The 12,300-nt window shown below is 31.9% G+C and overlaps 1 protein-coding gene across 3 annotated transcripts in view; it reads right to left on the reverse strand.

Annotated features, from left to right (window-relative positions):
• The window catches only part of LOC128998022 (KN motif and ankyrin repeat domain-containing protein 1), a 57,023-nt gene that overhangs the window by 17,547 nt on the left and 27,176 nt on the right, over positions 1 to 12,300 (reverse strand). For all 3 annotated transcript variants that reach the window (XM_054423954.1, XM_054423955.1, XM_054423956.1), the window contains 4 exons: positions 5,568 to 5,665; positions 4,905 to 4,985; positions 4,172 to 4,316; positions 2,660 to 3,866 (listed from right to left, as the gene is read on the reverse strand). In XM_054423954.1, coding sequence (XP_054279929.1) covers positions 2,660 to 3,866; positions 4,172 to 4,316; positions 4,905 to 4,985; positions 5,568 to 5,665 — 1,531 coding nt within the window. The remainder of the gene's footprint in view (positions 1 to 2,659; positions 3,867 to 4,171; positions 4,317 to 4,904; positions 4,986 to 5,567; positions 5,666 to 12,300) is intronic.

Genomic DNA, 12,300 nt, shown 5'->3' on the forward strand with positions numbered 1-12,300 from the left:
AAAAATCATAAAAAATATGGAAGTCCTATTAAATTGCATAACCGACTGTAGAAGAAAACTGATAACTTCTTTGTTTGTCATCCGATTTAAACAAACAAGGTCTCATTTGATTTAGATTTAAATTATCTATCTTTTTGAGCTGAAAAACAATTTTCTTAATATTTACGGTTTTAGTGAAATTTGGCATTAAAGATTTTAAATGGCCGCCATACTGAAACGGCTTGTGGTATTGGAACTAAACCTTGTAAGCTCTTTTTACCTACCAAAATACACATTTATACCAATTTTGAAATTTCCATCTTGAAAAATGCCCAAGATATAAAATAATTCTTAAAAATCACAAACAGACCGCTATACGCTGTATTATGGTTTGTGTGTGAAAATTGTTTTGCGACAAAGTTAAATGTTTCTGACTGGAACCCTGACACCTCATAATGCCGAAATGTGAAAATTGTAGTGGAATATCACAAATTAACACTGTCAATGGAGGTGTATGTTACCTAGTTTTTACTAATGTTTTCAGGGGGCTGGAGGAAAACAAAGGTGCTGCAGGATAATGGCCCAATGTAAATTTTTGAGGAAATAAAGTATGTTTTTATTATTCTTCTAACTGCATTTAATCTCGTTCCTCATGAGCCTTCATGAAATATTTACAAAATTGGGATATTTCATTCAAAGACATAAAAAAAGAAAATACCATTATAAAAGGATTGAATTTATGTTCTTATTCAGCTTAATTCTTAAACGAAAGTTAACAACAATTTCCAGAAAGTGGTGTGTTTGAACACAGAAAACATACTACTATAACCCAGAATGCCAACCGCATGGTAAAAAGCATTAAGTGTTTTGATAAGTGATAAGTTTAAGTGCTTTGCCTGTCAATCGTAGACAGCGCCACCAGCGTTGCCATGCACTCAGCATAGTAATGCTGGTGGCGCTGTCTACGATTGACAGGCAAAGCTCTCTCAAAACACTTAATGCTTTTTACCATGCGGTTGGCATTCTGGGTTATAGTAGTATGTTTTCTGTGGTTTGAATCATCTATTGGTACTTTCCTGTTAAAGGTAACATTCATTATTATCGATGGAATTTTTGTTCAAAATCTCGATTAATACTTTGCTTTAATAGTCGTCATAGTCACCGGTCCGTACTGCTCCGCTCCTTGTTCCTTGGCATGCGATTTGCTCCGCGCCTTGAGAAAGTAGTTCCGTGTATTTTTGAAATTTGTAGTGGTTTCTGCGCCTTAAAACTGGTCTATGAATATATCAATTATAAAATGAAACTAATCTAAACCAATCTAACCAATTAAACTTGCTTATTATAAACAAATTCAGGTAGGGAATAAAAGGAATTGCAAAAAAAGTTGTTGTAATGAATTTACGGGCCAATACATCGAAATATTGAAGAAAATCATCGATGATAATGAATTTTCCCCTTAACAGGAAAGTAGCGATCTATTTTAAGGTTTTAACAACTTTTATGATTTTAGTATCATCACATAAAAACAGAGTACTCTGAAGATGTACTAGTGTTGTTGTTGTTGTGTTGTTTTACAGATTATCTTTTTTAAATTTGATGTTGCTGAAACTCAGCCATCTCTTAAAGAATAAACTGTGTACCACTATGCACATGTGTATGTTTATTTTTGTAAATTATAATATGTTTTAGAAACATTTTATGTTGAAATCATTTATAGATTTAAAATGGAATGAGATTTAATCATGTATATTGTCACATTTTAAATAAACATTAACTATAGGTGATTTCAACAATCCATATAAAATAAATATTTTACTATGTAAAAATATAATAAAAGATATATTTAATACAAGTTAATTTTCCATTTATATTATAGTTTTTAAAGTCATATCATTTAAATATTTATTGTGTATTAATAGAAAAAAATATATATTTAATTTAAGTAAATTTGTAATTAATATTTATTTAATATGCCTCATAATATATTAAATAGCTATATAATATGTATTTATACAAGAATAAAATATATAAAATAGGGAAAAGTGTTTCCTATAAATATATTTTAAATATATTAAATATAAATAACATTTTATTTAATATATTTTCATCTCTTATTTGTGCTACTAGGGTGTTAACAAATTATTGAGGAGCCTTGTTCAAGTACACACAAACTAGGAAAGCTATGCACAAACGGCCCCTACTTAAAAAAATACCCTCGCAATCAAAGTACACAATGCATACTTGGTAGGAACATTGATTTTCTCTAACATCGTTATTGGCTAGTACGACAAAACTAATTGTCTCATATAGGGTGGATAATGGCTACAAAAGTGGTAAGAACAAAACAAGGTGTCGTTGTTAGACTTGAAAAAAACTCACTAGGTCATCCCTTCTATTTTAAATTGGTAAATTATCAATATTACAATTATGTATGTTCAACAAATTAAAATATTGTTTTATACCTCTAAACCCTTCAAAGAAACATTGACATCCACTCACGAATCACTAGCCTTGGATTTTTTATTTTATTTTAGTTTACTTTGCAACACAAACGGTGAATATTTTTTAATGGGATCGGTCGGTCACTATGTATTCTTGAATCCCTTGCCTGATTTACTCTAACAGCTACAATAATTTACCTACTAGGTTCTACATATTTTTGTACATAGCTATGACTTACCAAGAGAGAGAATTTTTCGCCGATTCAATGGACTCAGGTGTGATGAATGATTTGGTGTATGTGTCTTGCCTCAATAACGTTGGCTTCTTAGTATTGGAGGATACAGTGGTAAGAGTGGAAGGCCTTGGGATCCTAGAAACTGAGTTTGTAGTCAATGTCGATGTCAAATCTCCTCTAGACTGGTTTAGAATATTCTTTGCTACTGTTTTTATTGTGTTGGAGCACTTATCACATATATTAACATTTTGCACTTGCTGTAAGGAATCACCCACAGCAGTATCAACGAGTTTTCTTTTTATAGTGTTGACACCTACATCCTTCAGTCGGCCAGCCAAGTCTGAAGTATCACAGGATTTGGTTGAATTGATCTTATGTGTTGTGCCACAAGCTATGGAACGGGTTCTTAGTTTTTTTAATGGAGATCTATCGCTGTAATCAAATGATTTACTTCTCCCAACGCTCATGGTAGCCAAGGATAGAGGTTTAATGTGACTGCCTCCATTTGTGAGGTTAGTTAAGCCATTAGCACACTTTTCACAGACAAAGTCCAAGGTATCATCTGATACACCTACTGTATGTGTCTCAGGACGAGCGATGGTTTGAGCATCTCTTGTTTTTACGACACAGTTAACTCCAAAGCTTCTGAATCTTACTTCTGGTACAGCTTGGACACCTCTGTCATTTTTCTCTATTATTTTTAATGTATCGGTGGTAGGAGAGGCTTGAATTCCAATACTGGAAACATTTTCAAGTCTGTTTTGTCTAATTTTACTGAGATAAGTTTTTTCAAACATTTTTATAGCTTTGTTGATATTTTTATCCAATTCGACATCAGAATAAATTTGGCTGTGTAACAAGTCTGTCACAGTTCCAGTATCTTTAAGTTCAGACTTTTTGATTATACTTTTAAGTGTTACCATGTCTTGAGTCAATGACTTACAACCCTCCGGAGGTATTGAGTCAGCTGGTAAGCTATTGACTCCGACATCCTTAGTGGCGCGTTGAGGTATTGGACTAACTGCAGTATCACGAGTAGCCACAGGAGGGGGTGAATGACTCACACCTACATCACGAGTCATCACAGGAGGCTCACAATGACTCACTCCAACATCTCGCATCATTGTAATGCACGAGACACTCACATCCCTCATCGAAGGTTTTCTAACAAGTGAAGTTTCATTTATGTGAGGTGTTTTAATGTCCAATCCTGAAATTGAAATAAAAAATGTTACTTACTTGTATTAAATAATAAGCAATGATACATAATTTTGATGTACTTTTATAATCATTCACAGCACTATTGTGGATTTTTGGAATTTTCGATACTATTTTACCATAGGGGGTGAATACTGTGAAGTAGTGAACTTTTATGTTTTCATGAATTAATTAATTGGTTCCAAAATAATGTCTTTAAGTATTAGAAGAACAGTGAAAATTCAAATTACTTTTATTTCCACATAATAAAAATAGAGGAACTTGTACAATATGTAGTAAATAAAATATAAAGATTACCTGATTTAAGAGGTAGTGTGTGATATTTCTTTGGAACAAATGAATCGGCATCTAAAAGGTCTGAACCTGTGTTTCTTTTCATCTCACTTGCTTTAAGTTTTTCTTGTAGCTTTCTTTTTTCATCTTTTAAAACAGACAGCTGAATCTAAAAAAAAATATATTACATAAGTACCCAATAGAACTTTATAATGTATCTATATTTCAAATTCCATGAATAGTCACTTAGATCTATAAATATCAGTGAAATATTATTGACTGTTACTTCATTTAAAACTAAATTAGAATGGCTGTACCCATGGTAATCCACATGCTAGGCCGACCCAGTCAATGTTGCGAGTTGTGAAATTTTATAAATTATCCCTTCCTCTAGCACCCTCTTTTTGACAATAATAATCTTCTAATTCTCCTCCCACCACGATAAAGGACTCCAGCAGATTTTACTGAGCTCTTTATGTTAACAACGTTCTTGTCTTCAAAGAGGAAAAACCAGCTGTGGGTTATGTATAGTGTAGCAAAAGAATTGCTAGTATATTTCAAGTAGATTTATAGAAAAATCTACTGTCCCTAAGGAGACACTGATGCCATTATATGGTTTGTGTTTAGTTTTGTGTTATGTTGATGTTCACAAGTTTACAAGTAAAAGGTATTTAACAAGAAGTTATCATTCACAATATTTCCATTCTGCATATACAACATTTAAATATGAGCTAGAAATTGTAATGAAGTACTTTACCTGAAGAACTGGAATGGCTTTAACTTGTTCTTCTAACTCTTTCATTCTTTCCAAGCTCTGAGCCATCTGCTCTCGAATGTTCTGAAATAAAAAAATATATCACGGGTTAATATTCTATGGTTTGATAGAACCTAGGTTAAATCACTTTGATAACTTCTAGTTCTAATCACCACATACTCGTTTGAAATTAAAATATTTTAGCAATTAGTTAGAGGCATCATTTTTGTACAGGTACTATGGAAAAGGTATTATTAATGTTAATAAATGTTTAGTTTTCTCATTGACATGATAATATATTTATTAATTTGATAAAAAGGTACTTAGTCACGCTATGTGTATTTCATTCTCTGCTAATATACAAAAAGATACAAAATAGGGAAAAAAAATTATCTTACTGCCAAACTAATTGCGAATTATTAAATTGGGGTTAAATTGATCATTGTTTGTATGTCAAAGGCTGTATGTTTTAAGTCTGCCTCTGACAAAATAACAATGACTAATACAGCTCTCAATGATCACAACTAGGCTAGAGTACCGGAAGTCCAAAAACTAAACTTACAAATTGTTCCAAGAGTCACTTGGTATGATATCCCTTGGAATAATATTCAAATTAAATTTAAACTTTTTATAGGTAAACATTTTTTGTTAACATCAGGATTGTACCTGGAGAGCAGATGCGCTGAGGCCAGACGAGTTATTACCATTGTCCAGGTCCTGGTCTTGGGAAGGGAGGTAGAAGGTGCTTCCGACTGCAGCAACATCTGTAAAAACCAATCATGTGTCAAAATCTCAGTTTCAAACTGGACCCTTGTTTTGTATTCAATTACTAAATACCCCCGCCACAGCAAACCTGCCGACTAAGCGAATTTCCATCTGTCTGAATTGATTTTCAGTTAAATATATTTTAATAACATTAGGTTTAACGAGTACCTAGGTTTGCTGCTACAAGGAAACTAATAAAGTGTGTTTTTGAGTAAAATATTGATAGCTTAGTACAAAATAAATAAATTTGCCAAGTTTGATCAAAATATATCTATAAACAAGCAAACTACAACATTTGACAATATTCTCCATAAGAATAACATGGGAATTTTTAATTTACAATTTTTTTAATTTTCTCCGTTACTAATAATCGAACAAAAATGCTTTTATATACTAAATTATTTGTTTTTTTAAGCTCTTTAAAAAAGTCTAAAGAGAAATCGGGAAATTTTGTGTTTTGAGGGTCAAAAGTGAGAAAAACCAATTTTTACCCCATAAAACCCCCTGTAAAGCCCCGTTCCCATTGTCCGATCGTGCTGGTTCACGAACTCATTCAAGTTTATCCCGCTTTACACCTTTAAACCAAATTTCATCAAAATCGGACAAAAATTACTCAAGTTATTGCGTTTACGGGCATATATATATATATAAGTCTATATATCTATACATATATAAAAATTTGAACGAATGGTGTTTTTGGCCTCTGGGGACATCAAAATGAAAAAGTAAATCGGTCCCGGGTCTAGGTCTTACCATGCCACCTACGGTAATAGCTACGTCCCTATAGGGAAATTCGCTAAAAAGGGTGCTGATAACAGTGGTGGCTCTAGAGGAGGCTAAGGGGAACTTTAAAACACCACCATGTTTGATAGAGTCAACCTTTTGAGGGTTTGCAGCATCATTTTCTTTTTCAACCCATGCTTACATAAGAAAAATTTCCTCATGCTCCTCGTGGGAATTTTTCCCCTTTATGAGATTAAAAATTATAGTTTATAAGAAAATTGGGTTTTTATGAGTATAAAACCTCATAAACTTGTAATAACTTTAAAATTAAATGAAATGAAAATCCTTCTTCATTATTTTCATTTCATTTCATTTTATTTAATTTTATTTAAATTCATTTAATTTCATTTCATTTTAAACTTTATTTTACAAACAATTACATTAAAATAATTGGTTTGAACATGTTTAAAAAAGCAATGAAAACAAGTTGTACAACCAAAAGTCATGTTTCACAACAGTGTTCCTGACCCATGTCAGAAAGATCAAAGGAAATTTGTGTTTTATAAAGTTTTGATGCACATTTGTTTGATGTCCACAACAAACATCGAACTTGTTTATCAAACGAGGTTACAGCAAGTCTTTCTTTCACTGGGATTGATTCTCTGAACAGGATGTTTTCGGAAAGTAAATAAAGATACGTCTTATAACACTTAAAACATATATTTACGCTTATACTGTTACTCACAAGACAGTAAAAATACAAAAGATGGTAAGTGGTGATCGATTTCGATTGGACCCCCCAATCATCATCAGACCCAATAGGCGAATGATTCGCCTATTAATGTATGTAATTTCGCCCATTCGCCTATTGGGTCTGATGATGATTGGGGTGTCCAATCGAAATCGATCACCACTTACCATCTTTTGTATATTTACTGTCTTGTGAGTAACAGTATAAGCGTAAATATTAAATATATGTTTTAAGTGTTATAAGATGTATCTTTATTTACTTTCCGTAAATTTAATAACACGTACAATGCTGATCAAGAAGTTATTTAGATGTTTTCTTCTAGATTTTTCTCATATAAGGAGAATCAAGTACTCAAAGTCTGCACTTATCATTCTTAAAAAGTTTTTGAAGATGTACCATCAGTCCTCAATTTTCCCCAGCCAACAAATCTTTGTCATCTCGTTCAAAATCTTGTAATATTTCACTGCCAAAGTACTTAATCCTAGCTTGCAGTGAAGGACGCACTGGTACCCAAAAAGGACCAAAAGTTATGCTTTGCTATTTTTTATTAGCACAGGAAATTACAACACTAGCAGTAGCCACAAACAACAGATCCTCATCACTTGAAGCAACCTGGTAACTTTTGGTTTCTGGGCAAGCTCTTACAAAAATGTTTAAACATACTTTTTGGCGCATACATTGTGTTGCAGAACAAAAGTTTTATACACACAAGGTAAAGTTTAACCAAACAAAAGCTCAACTAAATATGTTTGACGAACAAAAGATTAAAAAACAAGTCGTATATAGTGTAAACAGGGCTTAATGGATGTCTTATATGTACTGATTAAAAATATATTAAACCGTTCAAGGTCTTTTCTAACACACTGTAGTATAGGGTGGAGTTTTAAGGGGTCAGCATAGGGTTTTCCCATTTTTGCCTCTAAAAACACAACATTTTGCAATTTCTTTGTAAACCATTTTGTAGACCTCAAAAAATCAAACAATTCGATTCATTCAAAGTTATATGTGCGCCGAATGATTAGAGAGCAAATCCCAAAAAAAACTTTTAATTTAGGTAAAATCTTCATGTTATTCTTAGTTAACCGTTTTAGTATGCTTGTTTATGTTAATTGTTTTGGTTAATTTCAGTACATTTATTTATTTCATATCAAGCAATTAAAATTTTGCTAAAAAACACACTTTATTACATTCTATGGAGCATCAACATAAGTACTCATTTAACATAATATTATTAGCCTACATATTTAAATAGAGAATAAATATGACATGTTTAATGAAATGTTTTAGAGAAACTGATCAGGCAAATGGAAATTTGCTTAGTCAACAGATTTGCTACCGCTACCGCTTAGTCAACAGGTTTTCTACCGAAGTATTAAAGTTGTTTTTATAACCCACCACTGTAAGGCATAGTATCAACAAGTTTAACAACTGTTGTCATTTAATCTTCAGCTGATTTAGTACACATGTGCGGTGGAAGTATCTTAGGAATATCTCATATGTTATCACATTTGATTCAACCTCAAGTGTTATCTAGCCAACTTTGCCAATACCCATTTGTAAGGTTATATACATCGATGGTATTAACATGACTATAACAAACTTAATATTCAACAGAATCAATACACATTTTTCTTTGAGAATAAAAAAAAAAAACTGTTACAAGAGAGAGGGGTGCCGAGATTAAGAAACATTTTCCCTTCCCCGCAGCCTAAAATTTAAGAAATTTATGGTTAAATCTTTATCATATGAAGTGCACTAGGATTAATTTGTGTGTTACATCGTGATGAATAAAAAAGACAGTGTTTTTTTTTTTAAGTTATAGGATCTGGTATTTTACAAAAAATAATTATATATTCTATTATTTACTTTTTTAACTAAATGAAGAATCTTTTTCATAAATTGGATAAATCTTTTTGAAGCAAATGGAACTAACAACAGCCTCCAATTCCGGGCATAACTATAATACTAGGTTAAAAATTAGATTGCCTCAGCATAAATTAGAATATACAATGAAAACCACTTATGCAGGATTGAAATTGTTACAATATTTACCAATAAGCATCCGGCAGGAGACAAATTTCAAAAAATTCAAAACACTTTTAAAAGATTTCTTAATAAAAAATCCTTTTTATTCATTACAAGAATATGTAGATAAAAAAAATATTTCATTTGAGTTTCCATTTACTAGGACATTTGCGTGGATTTATGTTTTAATGTATATGATTTATCTATAGATTTTGACTTAATTCAGATACATGTATGTTTTATATATGTTATAATTTGAATAAAGACTATTTGAATCTTGAACTAGTTAAATATAAGCATTTTTACCTGTGAAGGTCGAAAATATTCAACAAAATGGACAGAATTGATAAATAAACATCACAAATGCCAATATTTCAGAAGATAATTATGACTAATGGATGCTAATAGTTTTGTTTGTTAAGGAAACAATAACTTAATAGGGAAGTAGCTTTCTACAAAATCCCATTGCAGAGTTTTTTTTCTAAACAATTCTAAATACTCCATTTGTATAAAAGACACATTATACTATTTTTGAAAATATAGTAATATCAATTTTTGAATAGCATATTGTTGCATTTGGGAAAATGTTGTTTATGTAAAACGTTCAATGTCTCTTTTGATATCTAAGTCTTATTCTTCTATTCTCTACACTAATTTATAATTATATAAAAAAAATTGTTTCTAGTGTAGGAGAGTGAGTCCAAAAAAACACTAAACATAAAACAGATAAAAGAAGAGATTGGCAGGCTTGGATAGCTTTTTCATGTTCAATAATTTAATTATGTGTTTATCACAGGAGTGCAAAGTTAAATATTCATCACTCAAGTTGCCTAAAACACTCTATGTAAATGATGTGCACTCCTAAAGACAGAAATCAGAAAGAACAGTGAGACTATGTAAATCACATATCTCTTACTAAATCTAAACCTAGGAACCGTCCTCAGAGAATTTTAGTTTTCAATATTTTCTCTATGGGTAAACCGTACCACGCTACTGACACAAACGTATATTCCTCTCATATCAGATTTTGACTAATACTTTATCATTAAGTCATAGGAAAAGAATAAATAATCTGTTTAGTAGGTATTGTGGAACATTTACCTTAAAAAGTTTGTGAAGGATGTATTCGGACTTCAATTTAATTTTGCCCTGTAAAATAAAATAAACAGTTTGCCGAGGAAAACAGCGTGAAGCCGATGTTTACACAATTGTGTCATTGTGTCTGATAAGCCTTAATGATGTCTACTTTCACTTAAGGTTAATGAAAAACGTGATTGAAGGTATAAAAGAGTATTTACTGTACTGAGCAGTGAGCAGTCAATCGGAACAAGGAATACAATATCTATTTGTTTACTATTTCCACTTAACGCTTTCCTCCCTTCAGGTTTTAAAATGTCTCAAATTCAATTATCCCTACTCCTTCGTCCTTAAAACTATTGGTTAGTATTTTCACTAAACATAGTATCGGACTGTGGTCTAGCATTTTGCTCTGTTAGCCAAACAGATTGCTAAATTTGATATTTATTCGACACTAAGGATGTAAATACTTGTAACTGTATATCAACACAAAGTATACAAAGTATCATTGTAAAATGTGAAGACGACTTTAATAATCGATATAGCTATAACAATATACAGTACCTCCGAACAGTAAGGTTCAGTAATACAAGTTTGTGCAACGATCGTGTAATGATAGTCTTTACGACACAAATGTAAATTGAAAAAAAACAAGTGCCCTAAAAACTTCTACGAGTGACGTAAAAAAGTATTACAAAGTCGCTTACACTACTGAACCTTCGACCTATCATTTGACATTTTCAAAATATTTCAATAAAACTGCCTGCAAATGTTGGTTAGCAAATCAAGAAAGAAATGTGCGTTTACGACGGAAGTAGGCAGAACAAATGAATTGGTCGTTATACCAGCTGATAAGTTGGCGTTAAATTTTTTTTCTCAATCCTTTAACCCCATTGGTCCGTTACTTTACCACACTAGTGTTGTAAGGTAAGTAAACAATGCGGTAAAGTGAAGCTTTTCAAATCTTAATTGTCACAACCCAATATTTAAGATGGGGGTTTTCGACTACTGTAGGCCTACTCTGCTACAAGAACGGTGATGTGGGAATCGAGGCCGTCGCTGCAGCACACTCGTGCCGCCACAGCGTGAACGTTAACGGAACATGGACTGTTAGTAATTACTCATTATCTGAATTAATTAGCGCAAGAGAATATCAATTATCACATAAAAGACGACTGCGTTTGTAGCACATTTAGAAAATATGGTTAATTTAATGGGTTAAAGCAGTAAACGGTTTAATAAATTACACGATTGCGATTAGAGTTATTTTCATATAATGTCGGATAGAGTGGATGTGGAATTTATTCAATTCTTTAAATAATTCAAAATCAAATAAAAAGAAGTATATGGGAACCAAACTTGGAAAAATCATTAGTACAGTATGCCCAAGAACAGTATTTTGTCAATGTAATTTATCCAAATCAATCAATCAAACATCATTTATTCCATGATAAACAAAAATTACAAAACAGTATTCTTAATAATAATGGAACATCCCCACATAGGCGAAGCCTGTGCGTGGGGAACGAGTTATTATCAGACCATCCATATTATACAATCTAACATCGTTTTAATAATAATTGTTACTCTAAATACTAATTACACATTTACCAAAAAGGAAAAAAAAACAATTTTACCAGGAAGCCACAGCAGATAACGAATGTATTATGGAAATCTTCGGTCATAATATCGTAGTTGACTTCGCTTATTTTAGCAGCAGTTGTGATTCCTATACTGTATATATTTTGTTGTTATTTTTGTAACCAACACACCCATTAATATATGCATTTGAAAATACCTTATTTAATAAAATTAATTTGACAAGCACAATACTATTTTTTTTAACTTAATTTTGAAGCAAGTGCAAAGCCTTTTCTAGTTTGTAAAGGTTTAGTGTGTTAAGGTTGAATTATGAAGATGGTTAGAAACATTGTCAGAACGCAACTCCTCTGTATCTACGTAGAACCCCTCTCAACCCTAATGGGACCGGACCTAGATATAACTCCAAAGGTCAGTTAAAACGGGCGATCCTTAAAAACATAACAAAATGGAGTGCTT

Source organism: Macrosteles quadrilineatus, unplaced genomic scaffold, assembly GCF_028750875.1.
Source record: "Macrosteles quadrilineatus isolate MER2022 unplaced genomic scaffold, UCM_ALF_1.0 Scaffold_7__1_contigs__length_78375512, whole genome shotgun sequence".
Classification (NCBI taxonomy): domain Eukaryota; kingdom Metazoa; phylum Arthropoda; class Insecta; order Hemiptera; family Cicadellidae; genus Macrosteles; species Macrosteles quadrilineatus.